The 17,420-nt window shown below is 40.4% G+C and overlaps 1 protein-coding gene across 4 annotated transcripts in view; it reads left to right on the top strand.

The window, feature by feature from the left end:
- ddx4 (DEAD (Asp-Glu-Ala-Asp) box polypeptide 4) overlaps positions 1-17,218 on the top strand; it is a 100,117-nt gene extending 82,899 nt beyond the window's left edge. For all 4 annotated transcript variants that reach the window (XM_048604354.1, XM_048604375.1, XM_048604363.1 and 1 more), the window contains 3 exons: positions 6,413-6,683; positions 7,007-7,114; positions 16,721-17,218. In XM_048604354.1, the coding sequence (XP_048460311.1) occupies positions 6,413-6,683; positions 7,007-7,114; positions 16,721-16,807 (466 nt within the window). In that variant the 3' untranslated portion in view covers positions 16,808-17,218. The remainder of the gene's footprint in view (positions 1-6,412; positions 6,684-7,006; positions 7,115-16,720) is intronic.
- The last annotated feature ends 202 nt before the right edge of the window (positions 17,219-17,420 follow it).

Raw genomic sequence — 17,420 nt, forward strand, 5'->3', positions numbered from 1 at the left:
GATGCTGTAAATCAGGAACAAAAACAAGTTGCTGGAAAAGCTCAGCAGGTCCGGCAGCATTGGTGAAGAGAAAAATCAGAGTTAACACTTCTGGTCTGGTTCTGAGGAAGAGTCACCGGACCCGAAACGTTAACTCTGATTTTTCTCTTCACTGATGCTGCCAGACTTGCCAAGCTTTTCCAGCAACTTCTGTAAAAAAAAAAAAATACCACTTTGCAGCTGGTGAGTTTGTAATTCAGTTGATACATCTGGAATTAAAAGCCACAGTGGGCATGCAACTTCTTTTTGGAAAATATCATCTGGTTCACTAATACTTTTTAGGTAAGAAAAGTTTTTGGCCTATCTGGTCAGGCCGACGTTTGACTCCAGACTCGGGCAATATGGTTGGCACTTTATTGTCCACTGGAATGACATAACAAACTGTGCTGTTTAATTAAGGATGGGCAATAAATACTCCTTTTGCCAGCAATGACCACCACACATGAGCAAATTATTTTTAATAAAGAAAATAGATTGGAGGAGTAATTGGCTGAATTTATTTGTACTTTTTTTTTTGTGGACAGGATGTACCTAGCAAATTTTGCACATTTAGTTGGATGCCAATAGTGTAGTAGTTTCGGAACAGCTTGGCCGGGGGTGTGTCTAGTTCTGGAGCAGTACTTTTATTGGGATGTTGTCAGGAGCCATAGCAGTTTCCTGGGCCTTCAGCTGTTCTTTGGAGTGTAGAAAGAATTGAATTCACAGAATTGCAAGTGTTATGGTGCTGAATTAGGTCATTTCATCCACTGTGCCTCTACTGGTTCGTTAAATGAGCATCATTGACTTGTTCCAAACTCCTTTTTCCCCAGACCCTTGCACATTTGGATAAAAGTAATGCCCTCATTTGAACTTGCAGCCACTACACTTTCAGATAGTTAGCGCACTCTATACCTTTATTTGCTGAGTGAAATTTATCTTTTCCTGACTGCATCCCTGCTTCTTTTGCACATCACTTTAAACCTATGTCCTCTTGTTCTTGTTTCTTTTAGGAGTGGAAACAATGTCTCCTAGCTATTCTGTATCCAGTCTACTCATGATTTTGAAAATTTCTATCAGATCTCCACTTGGCTTTCTTGCATTGACTGAAGACTCACCTGTGAGGCTGAGAACCTCCCAGATGAGACCAGGATCAATCACCCAATCTTGTCACTTCTGGCAAAAATTATTGATAATGCTTCATCCTGATCTTTTGCATTATGCTGGGCTCACCCAACAGTGAGAAGGATCTTTTCTGTCAAGGTCCCTCTTATTCACCACGGTTTATGACTGGATATGATGAGACTACAGAGTTTGGATTTAATCTGTTCGTTATGGTATTGCTAATGCTCAAATCTACTGAGTTAGCCGTTTAGCATGCACTCAGTGCTACTGCTTTTGGCAGACCCTCCTGCACTGTCTCAAACCAGCCTTGATCCCCTGCTTTGGTAGTAATGGCAGAGTGAAAGACAGTGATCAAATGCAGTTCTGCTGATGGCCCTTGAGCCATGGATGTTCAGTTGTTTTGTGCTCCCATATTTGATTTTCATCAGTTCCATTTAATGTGGTATTGATACCCTCAACCTTGTTGTGTGGCATTCCCAGTGTGAAGGCAGGTCTGGTGTTTTGTATTTTGTTTTTTTTATTTTTGCACTGAAGGAAATTTTGGATCCAGAATTTTGATATTAGAGAAACAATTTAATTGCTATTCAAGACAAATATGATCAACTGTACTTCTATTAATAGTACCGATCTCTGTCCCCTTCACAGCCCTTAAGAGCCTGGAGATCTTGTAGCTTCCTGAGTTACAAACCATTAAACCATTGGATCTCATTTTGGTTTTGCATACATTCTTATTCCTTGTAGCTGCACTATTTTAAATAGACATCCATTAATGGAAATTTGATGTTGGGGTCGGGGTGGGGAATGTTGAAGACCAATCCTTTGTAATCTCTAGAGGTGACTGAAGCAGGTAAACAAAACTATCATTTGGTACTTGGTAGTTTGGCTATGCTCAGATGGGTTCCTCTGTGGATGGAAGAGTTGGCATGACCAACTGTCCTGTGCATTGCAGGAAAAAGTGGGGATTTCAAATGTTTTTCAGTGAAAGTGATTGGGACTTGGGCAGCACAAACAAGGTAAGCAAATACATGAATGGAAGGACCCTGGAATAATAGATGGAGGATCAAGAGACTTTTTGGTGTGCATGTACCCTTAAGGTATGAGGGCAAGTAGAAGTGGTTAAGAAGGCAAATTATTACCCAAGGCATGGAGTTTAAGAGCAGTGAGGTTAGGCTGGAATTATTTTTAAAACCAAACGAGTTGTTTAGGCCGCAGCTGGAATACTGTGTGCAGTTCTGGAATCGACATTGAGGGGTTGGATAGTACTGTGTAGAGGAGATTTATCAGGATGTTGCCTGGGCTGGAGCGTTTTAGCTGTGAAGAGAGATTGGATAGACTGGGAGCAGAGGATACTTACTGGGGACATGATCTGAAAGAAGCCTCTAAAATAGGACGGATAGTTGGACAGTTTTTCCCAAGGTAGAATTGTCAATGACTTGGGGAAATAGGTAAAAGGTGGAAAAGTTTTTAAAAAAAACTTGCCTTTCATCTACTTTAAAGAGAGTGTTAAGTGCTGGAGTGTGCTACCGGATGATGTGGTAGAAGTAGATATAATAACTTTTAAGAGGCATCTTGACAAATACATAAATAGAGGGATATGGTCTGTGTAGAGGCAAAAGGCTTTAGTTTAGAAAGGCATCATATGTTGGCACAGGCCTGTTTGGGGGGCCTCTTTCTGTGCTGTAGACTTACGTGACTAGACTCTGACTCTATGATTTATAGTATTTCTGTAATTAAGGTGGAAATTGAGTTGAGGAGATTGAGTTATAGGACATTGAGTACATTGAGCTTTGAGGCTATGAGCTTTGAAGAGTACAGAAATGTGATGGGATGTGAGGGCACTTTTTTTCTCCCTTCTCTTCAGCTTTATGGAACTGTAACTGAAGAAAATGGTAACTTCTGTTAAGTCTCCAGCCTCTCAGGCCTTAATACCCATCCTTCCTAAACAGTGGAGTACGGAATGTAGCAGTTCAAGAACGTGGCTCTCTTCTAACTTTGCAAGGGCACCAGCAACATCCATGTCCCATAAAATTATGAAAGAACATTGGCCAAAAACTTGAGCTGGAGCCAAACCAATGCTTTATGGGAGCTTGATGGAATCTCTCTTTCTTCCTCTTTTTAATAAAGTTGAAGATCCCACATCTTTACAGCAGTCTTCCCAACTTATCCTACTTCCTTCAAACTCCAATGGCTATAGGCCCAACCTGCTTCACTTCTGCATTTAATAACCCTTTTTCATTGCAGGAATCTGCCTAACGAACTTCCTCTGAATTATTTGCCATGCAAAAATGTCCCACCTTGAGTAAGGAGACAAAATTGTGCATACATTTAAAAAAAAATACAAAAGAACTGTGGGTGCTGTAAATCAGAAACAAAATAGGAATTACTGGAAAAGCTCAGCATGTCTGGCCACATCTGTGGAGAGAAATCAGAGTTAACGTTTCGGGTCAAGTGACCCTTCCTCAATCTTCAAGTTCTGATTTCTCTTCACAGATGCTGCTAGACCTGCTGAGCTTTTTCAGCAATTTCTATTTTTGTTTCAAAATTGTACATGATACTCCAGGTGTGGTCTCCCAATTTCATGTACAAACACATCTTTGGGGCAGCACAGTGGCTTGGTCGTTAACACTGCTGCCTCATAGCGCCAGGGGCCTGGGTTCAATTCCAGCCTTGGGAGACGGTGCAGACTCCACACAGATATTCTTTGTGTCTGTGTGGGTTTCCTCTGGGTGCTCTGGTTTCCTCCCACAGTCCAAAGATGTGCAGATTAGGTGGATTGTCCATGATAAATTGCCGATAGTGTCCAGGCAATGTGTAGATTAGGTGGATAGCCTTAGCAAATGGAGGATTACAAGGAGGGTTACAGGGATAGGGTAGGGGGGAGTTGTCTGGGTGGCATGTTCTTTGGAATGTCAGTATGGACTGATTGGGCTGAATGGCCTCTTCCAACACTGTAGGGATTCTATGATGTTCCCTACTTTTATACTTCATTTTCCCCCTCGAAATAAGGGACAACATTCCATATACCTTTCCAATTACTTGTATTTGCATGCGAACTATTGTGATTAACATCGAAAGACATTCCAATTCCTCTGCATGGCAGCGTTCTACTCTTACTCCCTAGGTAAATAATAATCTGGTTTTCTATTCTTCCTGCAATGCAGGAAACTGTCTTTTTCCCCACATTGTACTCCATTTGTTTTTCATTTGGCCCCCTTAACCCAACACTATCCCTTTTGCAGAATTTGTTTTATCCTCAAACTTGATTCCCCATCTCTGTATGTGCCATTGCAAAATGTGCCTACAGTACCTTTGGGGATCAGTGCTGGGATCTCAACTATTCAAGATTTATATTAACAGCTTGGATGAAAGGACTTGTCTATCCATGTTGATGAGGGGAAAGAGCATTTTTGACTAAATACAACGTGAATTAACCCAGTGACCATAGCTTTATGGATTACAGGAGATCCCCGACTTGTGACTGACATACAAATGCTTGTGCTTGCAAATGAAATCCCATATTATTATTTACTTTTAAGGATCCAACATGTGAATCTTTGCTAGTACTTAAAACAGGTATCTTATACTGTTCTGTATTGTGTTCCGACTTGCACACAAATTGACTTACGAACATCCTCTGACAGTAACTATTTGTAACCTCGGGACCTCCTGTAATTTGAATTGACATGAAATTTGAAAATCAGTTTCTGATTGACTTTTGCTCGCAGCCATAAATGTCTTGGTAACCATATGACTTTGAAAATGTCATAGCCACAAGTGTAGTGTATGCATGCTAAATTACAATTTTGCAATCTTGATGGAATCTATTTCAAAAAAGCTGCCCCAGTGACCAGTTCATAATTTTATATCACACATTTCTTTCAGTAATTAAGACAGAGGCATATCATTATCAGATTGTTGTACCTGAGAGTTGTGATACAGGTGATGAGTAATGTGTTGACAATTTAAAGTTGCCCTGGTTAGTTATTGTTTGGAGAATTTATGCCAAACTTTTTCAACAAAACAAAGTTCCCTTATTTGGACAAAAAAATCCTGCAAATTAGAAATAAAAACTGTGTTTCGGGAATGTTTTAGCAACATCTGGAGGGAGAGTAACAATTGTTATTTACCTAAATCAATGTTTAACTCTATCTCTCCTTTTGATTTATGCTGCCAAACCTGCTCTGATATTTGTAGTATTTTCTGTTTCTGTTCCTATTCCTTCATTTGGGAATGATTTTTGGCAAATATAATTTGGTGGGGGGGGGAGGTGGTAGTAGGAGAATTGTTTTACTAAAGCTTTAACCAATTGAACCATGTTTTTGATGAGCACTGGACATTGCTGAAGTTTCATTTTAAGTGACAGGTGCAGGAGTGTCTGTATGAGTCCTTGAGCCACTGAAGGTCATAACTGATCTTCCACTTTAATGTCATTTTCTTGTCTCATTATATTCGGAAGTAGAAATAACATTGAATGTGTGGGTATGGGAACTGGTGGAAGATCCCACAAATAAAATTCCACATGAAGCCAAGAGATAACAAGGTGTAGAGCTGGACGAACACAGCAGGCCGAGCAGGAAGGCTGATGTTTCGGGCCTAGACCCTCCATCAGACATGGGGGAGGGGAAGGGGGTTCTGAAATAAATAGGGAGAGAGGGGGAGGCGGATAGAAGATGGATCGAGGAGAAGATAGGTGGAGAGGAAACAGACAGGTCACAGAGGCGGGGATAGAGCCAGTAAGGGTGAGTGTAGGTGGGGAGGTAGGGAGGAGATAGGTCAGTCCAGGGAGGACGGACAGGTCAAGGGGGTGGGATGAGGTTAGTAGGTAGGAGATGGGGGTGCGACTTGAGGTGGGGGGAGGGGATAGGTGGGAGGAAGAACAGGTTAGGGAGGCGGGGACGAGCTGGACTGGTTTTGGGATGCGGTAGTAGGAGGGGAGATTTTGAAGCTTGTGAAATCCACATTGATACCATTGGGCTGCAGGGTTCCCAAGCGGAATATGAGTTGCTGTTCCTGCAACCTTCGGGTGGCATGGTTGTGGCACTGCAGGATGGACATGTCGTCTGAGGAATGGGTGGCCTCCACATGAAGCCAATTTGTTTGACTGGTGCTTTGAACATACTAAAATAATTCAAGAAATGTTGCACTTCCTTTGAGCTAATGCCAGGGAATAGTGTTTTCATTTAGGTATGCTGTGTTTTACACATAATAAACGTGACTCTTGCTGTGCAAAGCATTGCGACCAAATTATTTTTGTACATTGTAATTTTTCCAGGGATCGAGAGCAAAGAGAAAGAGAGATAGCACTCGGTGATTTCCGTACAGGGAAGTGTCCTGTTTTGGTGGCTACAGCAGTAGCAGCTCGAGGGCTGGACATTGAACATGTACAGCATGTTATTAATTTTGATTTGCCTTCAACTATCGATGAATATGTCCATCGCATTGGACGTACAGGCCGTTGTGGGAACGTTGGCAAAGCAATATCGTTCTTTGATTCAAATACAGATTTACCAATAGCACGTGCTCTCCTAAAAGTTCTCTCTGATGTAAGTAATACCAAGACTTGTTTGGCACTTAATAGATTTCTGGAAAAAGATGATGCAGTTCAAGTAACACAATTGTCCATAAAGTTTTCCCAAGTCCTGTGTTGCATTTTTCATATTGTTCAGTATTAAATTTACTACGTTGCATTCTTGTCACTGTTAATTGGATATCTAAAATTTATACTACTTTTGGTCTGTCTCTTTTTTGAGAAATAGAGTGCCCTCGGGTTTGAAAGAGTGAAAAATTAAAGGAAGTAGAAATTTATGTCTGATTATGTTCTTGTATAAGTCTTTAGTTAATAATATTATTGAAATTCCATCTCTAGGCACAACAAGAGGTTCCTATATGGCTAGAAGAATTTGCTTATGCTGCTCATGGGACCAGTTACCATAATCCACTTGGAAAGGTGTTTGCTTCCGTAGATACTCGTAAGGTTAGTTTGCACTTTTAATTTACTTGTCCTGAATTGAAAGTGAGCACCTGCTGGCAAAGGATATAATTCTCTTTAGCTTTCTAGATTTTAGACTTTTTTTATTTCCAAGCATTTTTTTGAACAGAAAACACACATCTGTCTTCTGTGGAAATATGTCTGTTGTAAATTAAGTCTGGAAATAGTTGCAGTCCACTCAATTGCTGTTGTTTAAAATTGGCTGTTGACTGTCTTTGTCCTGAAGTCCATGGTGTAATTTCCCATCTGCAGTGCTATTGTCGTCTTCTCCTAGTGCCATTTTATGCTGCCAGTGCATAGATGGAGGAAGTTTTCTGTTGAGCCAGTATTTGTGGGAGGAAGTGCAGGTCAAATTTTTATTTCTTAAAGAAAAAGCTTTAAAAAATGAAAATGGAAGATGCTGATTTTTACCAGGCTGAATGGAAGTCTGCACGGCATCTTTTAGAGTCATTAGAGTCTGCTATTTGCTTACTTTGCTAATTCTAACTACTTGTTCTTGCAGCTGAATGGTTTTTGTTTAAATTTGACCAGAAGTCAAAATAATTCTGTTCAAGGACTTGAAATGTTCAACGGCTCCATTTTGACTTTTAAGATCCTTTTTGTTTCTAGTTCTCACCTAACTCATTTATTAAGTGATGCAGTCATGTAGAAAAACATCCGGTACTTCAGTTGATATCTGGTACTTGGATTTGCACAGGAACACAATTAGAAGACTTCATCACTGTCCTCAATTATCGCCTTTCCATTCAAGGTAAAGCGTGGGAAAGCACAGATTTCCTAGACATCTCAGTATTTGAATTGGCACAAGACAACAGGCACAAGTTAGTAACAAGTCAACGTAAAACTGGCTTGCTTCAATACATACAGCCACCACCTTCAGTTGTGACCTCACCAGCTTGCTAAAACCTTTGCATCGTGTATGCACAAAGCTCGATTAAAATATTTTAACTAGGCAATTACTACCCTTTTTTAAACTGCTGCTCCTCAGATCTCAGTCTCCGATTGAGTGTAACGATGAAGTGTTCCATTACAATACTGTTGACTATAATTTCCTCCTTTATAGTGCTCCTGAACCTTAAATTGGAGTTTGTTTGTTTGGTTGTTTGTCTGTCTGTATCATGTGATTTATTTTTAAAAATGTTTTCCCGGCTGTTTCCATTTTTTTAAAAACACTGGCGTAAAACTGCTTCCTTTTTCCTGCATCTGTGTCCTTCTATATTCGCCATCCACAGCTTTCTCATTGTTACTCTTGCTATCCTCTTCTTGACCTGCTCTCTTGTCATCAAATTGCTCGCAGCTTCTTCAGCCACGGGCTGTTTCTCTCCCATGCTTGCTGACAGCCAGTGAGTTTACCAACAGTAGGCACAAGGGGAGAAACCGCCTGTGATTGGAGAAACACGTTCCTTATTGAATGTGTGCCAACCACTTAAAAGAATGGGCTGTTTCTTCCCTCAGCAACCCCCACCGCCAACCTTGCTGTCGGTGAATTGACTCGCTGTCCCTTTGTATTTTGAGCACTAACTCTGATCCTCTCGTGTGAAGTGGGTGTTATACCTTTGTGCCAGAAGGAAAATGTATTCTTCACTGATGCGTGAATGATCTACTTTAAATGTTTTTAAATAAAAATGCATGTAAAGTTCACTTAATTTCTCAACTGCTGTAACAAAAATAATTCCCTGTTCAGGGCTATGTCAAAAACTCAACTTCTTATCCAAAATGGAATAAACCATTTCACCATCTTGACCGCCTTGTAACTAAGATGGTGCAAAGGACTGTAATGCTGAACTTTTTATTTCTTTATTTTTCTAATTTATTCTTAATATTCTGTACCTAGGTACCTTTGCACCTAAGATGGTGCCGTAAGTGGTGACTTTGTAAATTTGTGAGTACGTGTGACGATAAACCTAATTAATTTCCAATTTCCTGTTTAAAACTCTTGTTTTCAAACCCCTCCATGACTGCTTCTCCCTATATGACAACCTGCATCCTACAATTGCAACATCCGTGGTGCTCCTAATTAAGTTTTTTTCCAAATCTTCAACTGCTTCACCACTAACTAACTATATAGTTTTCAGTTACCAAGCTGAGCAATTACTTCTCTGACCATTCCATCTGTCCGCCTCCTGCTGTCCTTTTGATATGCTCCTTCAAAAATTCCTACCTGCCCTAACATCTGTTTTTGTACAACATTGAATTACCTTGGGCTGTTTTACCATGTTAAAGGTGCTATGTAATTATGTTCAGTTCATCTGTACCTCAACTGTTTATTCCTCCAGCACCCTTTACCCAAAAAAAGCTGCAATTTCCTCTGACTTTGCATGCACAGTCTTTTTGAGTGATCAGGTTCCATGATGTTAAGAATTGACATATAATGCTCATTTTTGGGACACAATTAATCTCCCACCCTCCCTCCTTCAATGTATAAACAATAACTAGTACTGTTGTGGCACAGAAGAAAGGTCAGTAGACTTATTTGTTAACTCTGTTTTTCTCTTCACATTTGATTCAGACCTGCTGAAATTCTCAAGCAATTGCAGTTTTTGTTTGTATCATAACATGTCTGAGCACGTTTTTTAAAAATTTATACAGAATCACTTACAGCATTCTGTAGATTCTCAGGTTGCCCATATCAGTGACTACTTTTTGATTCCTTTTGATTTTTGTTTTGATCAAAAACGCTCTGCTGGTTTTAACTGGTAATACAACGTCAGAATTTTCCCATTTTTATTCAAAAAGCCACAAACCTAGGAAGGCTCCAGAGCAGAATGAGCAGAGTCATGTTTTATTTCTCAACTTTTTTTCCATATTCCTAGTCTTTGTCTCAGTACTGACAATGTCCGTTTTATAACGGATTCCTCCCTGATTCTTTAAATTTTAATTTCAACCTCTCAATCTGCAGAAGTTTGTTCTTTGATGCATTCTATTATCTTGTGGGCATGTGTTTTGAACCTGTTGCTCGATTAATTACAGGTGATAGGGTGTGTTAACTAACTGTTTTATCTCCAAAAATTGAGGTAAATCCTACTTATCTCTTTTAATCCTGTTTTATCCTTTCCTATTTAATTTGTATATTTCTAGTTTTGGAGAAGATTATCCCATTTCTATTTTTATGCAGAACCCAACTGTTCTATGGTCACTTTCGCAATTTTCATCCTTAGTCATTAATGATTTGACTTGTTTCATTTCCCTAACCAAATTAAGCAATTCTTCCTTGTTGACCTAAAGTCATGCTGAACTGGGAAGTTGTCTCAAGCACAATGTAAAAGGCATTCTCCACTCTAACCACGTACTTCTCCAGTTTAGCCTGGTTAAGTTAAATTGCTTAATTGTTTTGCTCAGCTTTGTTACACTTAGTTCACTAAATCTTCTCATTTGTCTCCACTGTCTAGTTTTCTCTCCCTGATTTTCTTTTTTACAATGCTGTGGTAACATTCTTTATTGGTGGTTCCACCTCCTTAACATTTCAGAACAAGTTAGACATGACTTAAGATTGTATAACCTGCTCAGCAACGCCCAGTTTGGATTCTGCCAGGGCCACTCAACTCCTGATCTCATTACAGCCTTGGTTCAAACATGGACAAAAGAGCTGAATTCCAGAGGTGAGGTGAGATTGACAGCCCTTGATATCAAGGCTGCATTTGACCGAAATGTGGCATCAAGGAGCCCAAGCAAAACTGGAATCAGTGGGTATCAGGGGGCAAACTCTCCAGTAGTTGGAATCATACCTGACACGTAGGAAGATGGTTGTGGCTTTTGGCGGTCAATCATCTCGGCTCCAGGACAGCTCTGCAGGAGTTCCTCAGGGTAGTGTCCTAGGCCCAACCATCTTCAGCTGCTTCATCAATGACCTTCCCTCCATCATAAGGTCAGAAGTGGGGAAGTTCATCGATGATTGCACAATGTTCAGCACCATTTGCGACTCCTCAGATATTGAAGCAGTCCATGTTCGCATGCAACAAGATCTGTACAATATCCGGACTTTGGCTGACAAGTGGCAAGTGACATTCACGCCACATAAATGCCAGGCTATGGCCATCACCAATAAGAGCCCATCTAACCAACATCCCTTGACATTCAATGGTGTAACCATCACTGAATTCCCCACTATCAACATCCTGGGGGTTACCATTGACCAGAAACTCAACTGGACTCACCACATTAACACAGTGGCTACAACAGCAGGCCAGAAGCTAGGAATACTGCGGCAAGTAACTCATCTCCTGACTCCTCAAAGCCTGTCCGCCATCTACAAGGCACAAGTCAGGAGTATGGTGGAATACTCCCCACTTGCCTGGATGAGTGCAGCCCCAGCAACACTTGAAGCTCCACACCATCCAGGACTAAGCAGCTCGCTCGATTGGCACTGCACCCACAAGTATCCATTCCCTCCACTACTGATACTCAGTAGCAGCAGTGTGTGCGATCTGCAAGATGCACTGCAGAAATTCACCAAAGATCCTCAGATAGCACCTTCCAAACCCACGACCACTTCCATCTAGAAGGACAAGGGCATCAGACATATGGGAACACTACCACCTCCAAGTTCCCTTCCAAGTTACTCACCATCCTGACTTGGAAATATATTGCTGTTCTTTCACTGTTGTTGGGTCAAAATCCTGGAATTCCCTCCCTTCTAGCATTGTAGGTCAACCCACAGCAGGAGAACTGCAGCGGTTCAAGAAGGCAGATCACCACCACCTTCTCAAGGGCGACTAGGTATGGGCAAGAAATGCTGGCCGGGCAAGAAATGCTGGCCAGCCAGCGATGCCCACATCCCACAAATGAATAGGAAAAAAAAGTGACCGTTGTACTGCTGCATTAATAATCCAAAGACCAAATGTAATGTTCTAGACACTTGAGTTTGAACCCCGTGATGGCTGATGGTCAAATTTGTATTTAATTTTTTAAAATCTGGAATTAAGTCTACTGGTGTCCATGAAACGATTATCAATTAGTTTAAAAACCCATCTGGTTCACAATGCCCTTTAGGGAATGGATAACTGCTTTCTTTGCTGTCTACATGTGACTCAACACAATAATTGATTCTGAAATGGTTCCGCAGACCATTCAATTGTATCAAACTGCTAAATCTCTAAGAATGAAACTGGAGGACCACTGAGCATTACCCCAGGCACTGGAGCTCCACATTGTGGGTATAGCCGCTCCAAATGCTTTATAGCGGTTTAAGGAGGCAGTTTCCAATACCTTCTCATCAACAATGAAAGATACCATTTCCCATTAACCACATCCCACCAATCTTTTTTCTTCTCTCAAATGATTTGGATGAGCCTGGGAGCTTAGTTTTCTTTATAGCCATTCTATACTGCAAAACATTTAATGTTTCAAATGCTTCTTGATCCAGATTTCTGGTTCCTTTGACAGTTGTGCCTTTCCCAGTTTCTATCTTCTAGAAGAAGAAGAAAAGTGTTTATAATCTCATTATCTGCAATCAGGCTGTTTTTTATTCTCCATTTTTATTTTAGCTAAATTGGCTACTTCATTTCTGGGGATAACTTGTTTGGTAGGAGGTTGATGGGGGAAGCCAAGAAATCTGAACTGAGATAGTGGATAGGAAAGACACTAACTTGGTCATCAATTTTGAAGTATTTGGGAGAGGAATTTGAGGGAAACTTGAAGTTTTTCTTTGAGTAGGTGCTGTGATGTCTGGAACTCACTGCTTAAGGAGTGTTATAGGGGAAACTTGGTACATTTAAAATGGCTAGGAGATGTTCTACAAGTGCACTAACCTACAGAACTATGACACAAGACGTAGCAAACAGATTTGGGATGGAGAGCTTGCTGTTGATCCTGCTGGAATACTGTCTGTTTTTTGGGTACGATAGGCTGAACAAAATTTGATCTACATTCTCTGGAATTGAGAAGAATGAGAGGTGATCACATTGAAACATACAAATTCTAAAGGGTGAAAGCAAGCACATCAGATGCTTGAAATCTAAAGCAAATATAAAACAGGCTTCTTCCAGCTGTTGCTGTGGAATTGACTAGAACCTTTGAGAAAACATTTTGTAAATAAGCAATTATTATAGATATGTAATTGGCGGAGTGACAGGAAATAGTATTGCTGACAAAAGACCTAGTTCTGAGTGTAAGGCAAAAGCTTATACAATTTAAATAGCAATGGGAAATGAACTTTGTACTGGGAGGGGGCTGCTGATTGGTTCACAGTCTGTGATTGGTAGAAACATTGCACTGGAGAATCCATATGACCAGAATCTTTAAATTTTAAAACCCTTAACAGTTCTGTTCAGTCAACCATGGATTCCCAATGACAAGAACTCTACTAATCAGAGTCCATTTGCCAGCTAATCAATACTCATGGAGCATAAATGGTTTTTCCTTTTTTTAATTTGCTAATTCTGGCAAATTGTTCTGAGTGCAAGATTAAAAAGGTCTGTGTCCTTTTTCAGTAATACTCAAATAGGGATAATCGCCCTGTACTATAAGTGATAGTGATTAGTAGTGTGTTCCAGTGCTCAACGCTGAGACTTCAACTAGTAAATATCCTATCATTTAAGTCATAATGAATAGACTAGGTATCCTAATTTGCCAATGATGCAAAAATAGGTAGCATAAACGTGCATAACATTATCAAGAGACACTGATTGTTTAAAGCTGGTAAGACTGTAGCGTGTGGATTTTGATATAGGTAAATGTAGGCATGTAAAATGGAGAGTTGGAGGCTCAGATATACACATCATTTACTATGTCATGGACAGGTGCAATGGATAATTTTGAAAAGGCAATGGAATGCTTATCTTTACATCCAGAATATTAACATCCAACAAGATAGTAGTAATGATTCAGCTGTTCACAACTGTGGTTCGGCCACACTTGGAATACTGTGAACAGTTCTGAGCACTAAATTGTAGGAAGATTACACTGCACTCTCAAAGAAGATGCATGTTTAATGGAGTGATTTCTTGAAGTTGCATAGAGATTACCTAACTCAACCTCTTAAACTAAGTAAATAATTTATAGTGAATTGCTGTCATGACATCAACCATTCGATTTCTCTGTTCCCCTCCCTCACTGTAAAGCATCTTCTCCTGTACTCCTAGCACTTGCTTCTCCAGTGGTTTGACCGTAACATTATCTTAGAACTGTTGACAAGGGTGGTGCCAATGTTAACTCGTGTACCCTGGTCTCCAGTGACTGCTGCCATTTAAACATCAAGCTTTGATCCCAAGGATGTCGCCAACCTATCTATTTGGAGATCTTCGCTTCACAGTCTCTGACTATGAACAGCTGCCTTTACAGGAGGTGTCTCTTTACACCTTCAACCGCAGCCAGGGTAGCCTAAAAAAGAGTCATCCTCCTCATTGGATGGAAGATCAACCAGTCCTCATCTGTGGTCATAATTGTTCATGTGACTGAACTTGTTCCTGCATTAAACTCAAAAGAAGTTGTTCATTATCTTCCTTAAGGTGTTTGAGTACCTCCCATGGGTCCTGGCTTTGCCTGCCTTTTTAATTTTGGAATGATTGGGACGTTTTCATCTTGTTTGCTTTCTTTATCTTCATAGCCCTACATGTTTTGAGTGGTCTCTACTTCCATAATCCTTTTGCTGGCTCAGACACACACACGTTTCTTGCCAAATACCAAAGCAACCTGGATCCACTTCCCAACTATATTTTTCTATTATCTATCAGTTTAATTCTCCATTTTTCAAAAAATAAGTTCATTCATGGGAGGCGGGTTTCACTGGATAGACCAGCATTTATTGCCTGTCCTTAGTTGCCCTTGAGAAGGTGGTAATGGTCAGCTACCTTCTTGAACTGCTGCAGTTCATTTTGGTGTGTCAGGGAGGGAATTTCAGGATTTTGACGCAGTGACATTGAAGGAATGGTAATTTAATTCCAATTCAGGATGGTGAGTTGCTTGGAGGAGAACCTGCAGGTGGTGGTGATCCCAGGTATCTGCTGCCATTGTCCTTTCTAGATGGAAGTCGTTATAGGCTTGGAAAGCGCTGACTGAGGATCTTGGGTGCATTTGTGCAGTGCATCTTGTAGTATGCACTGCTGCTACTGAGCGTCAGTGGTGGAGGGAGTGGATGCTTGTGGATGTGATGTCAATTAAGCAGGATGCTTTACCTCAGGTGGCTTCAATCTTGTGTTGTTGGAGCTGCACTCATCCAGGCAATTAGGGAGTATTCTATAACACTTCTGACTTGTATTTTGTAGATGGTGGATAGGCTTTGGGGTGTCAGGAAGTGAGTTACTTGCCTCCAGAGGATTCCTAGCCTCTGGCTGCTGTTGTAGCCATGTATTTATGTGGCCAGTCGCTTGTAATATTTGGAGGATACAACAAGTTGGTTAATGCCATTGAATGTCAAGGAGACATTGTCTCTTGTTGGAGATGGCTATTACCTGGCTGTTGTACGGCTTGAACGTTATTTGCCTTTTGTCATAAGCTCTCTCTCTCTCGCTCGCGTGCTCTCTCACTGTTTCTCTCGCTCTCTCTCTCTGTCTCCCCCCCCTTCCTCTGTCCCTGTCTGCCTCGATATTTCTTTGTGCTTGTACTCATTGGTTGCAGGCTTATCTATGACTTAGATCCAGTCATAGATAAGGAACTTTCCCCCGTAGAGGGTGCATGTATATGTAAATTGCTGGGGGCAATTGAATTTATCCTCTTATTCCTATCATGCTGGCTCTTCCCTCAGCCTCAAAGATCTCTCAGACACCTTTGATACAACATCTCCAGGCAAGGAACTATGGCCTGTGCTTTCCTCTAGTAGTGGCTGCTGTGGCGCACTGATTTCAGTGAGTCATTAAAATGTTTGTTTGGGGCCCCTCTGTACCAATTGCTGAAGGACAGCTCTCTTAGTCAGACAAACAACCTGCCCAACACATCTGAATTTGCTGGAGCATGGCCTCGATGTTAGTGTTTCCAGTGCTTCAGTGTTTGTGCCAGCAGATTTGAGGATGCTGCACAGGCAGCCCTGATTTGAAGTGCGTTAAAAGGTATATAAATCAGCTTTGTACACTGAATTTGGCATGTGAAGAGCGGATGCTTGTCATCTAGTTCATCTTTTGAAATGTAGTTCTCATTAATGGAAGGAATGATTCTCAACCAGGTTTCGCAGTTATTTCTTTATTTTCATTTTTAAGTGCAAGCCTGGAAAGTGAAAGGAGATAATTAAACTTGTGGGAGTAACTAGGCATTATTTTTGGTTGTTTTTTGTTTTGTTTTTGGGTTCTTAACATTGCTTTTTAAAGAAAAACATATGACCCACAGAGATAGCAAGAACTGCAGATACTGGAATCAGAGATAACAAAGTGTGGAGCTGGAGGAAAACAGAGGGCCAGGCATCCTCAGAGGAACAGGAAAGCTGACGTTTCGGGTCCCGAGTGTCTAGAAACAAAATGTCAGCTTTCCTGACCCGCAGAACAACTTAAATTAGAGATTCTTTTGAACTAAACTTAATATACATAAATAATGAAATAATTATACTCGAGCATTTTCAAATAACAACTTGTCTTATTTATAAATTATTACTCTGAATAGTTGCTAAAAGCGTATTTTACATAGCTGCAAATAATCTGTTGTCTCTCTCCACCTTTTTATTTGTAGGGTCTAGGTGTTAACAGAAACTTCAGTGGCTATGAAACAAATATACCAGTGACACATGGAGGAAACAGTGAAGATACATGGGATTAGCTTCAAGACATTAATTTGCTCAAACTCTAAATTAATGTCCTCCAAAGAGTTACTAGTTTTAGTAATTTGAAGGAAGCTTTCATTGTTGACTTGTTTTGAAGGGAACTTTTTTCCAAAGATAAGTGTTTACATTCAGTTCTGCACATTTTTTTTTGTTTAATATTTAAGTTGTATCACAGTGGTCAGATACTGCAATTTTTTTTTTTTGTTATCTGTATGACTCGGGGTAATAAAGTGCAAGTTAGGTTTAATATTGTCTAGTGATCTGCAAAACCCATTATGTCTTGTTATTTTTGAATTGTCTTTAATTTGAAAGGGAAGGCATCAATGTTCATACATTGTTTACATAGATATTGCCAGTTGTGTACATTACATTAACAACTTACATTAAATGCAGTTTATTTAATGCGACCCAAAGTGCTTTACAGAGCATTATTAAATGGAATTTAACGCTGAACTAAATATTAGAAGCGATCAAAAGCTTGCACTGCACTAACTTTTTGAAGGAGCACCTTTTCGAGGAGCGTTGGGAGAGAATGCTAGAGTCTAAGGCGTATACAGCTGATGGCATGACCACCAATGATGGCGCGTTCAATGAGGGTTGAGGGCTGCA

The sequence above is a fragment of the Rhincodon typus genome, chromosome 1 (genome assembly GCF_021869965.1).
Source record: "Rhincodon typus isolate 14 chromosome 1, sRhiTyp1.1, whole genome shotgun sequence".
Taxonomy (NCBI): Eukaryota; Metazoa; Chordata; class Chondrichthyes; order Orectolobiformes; family Rhincodontidae; genus Rhincodon; species Rhincodon typus.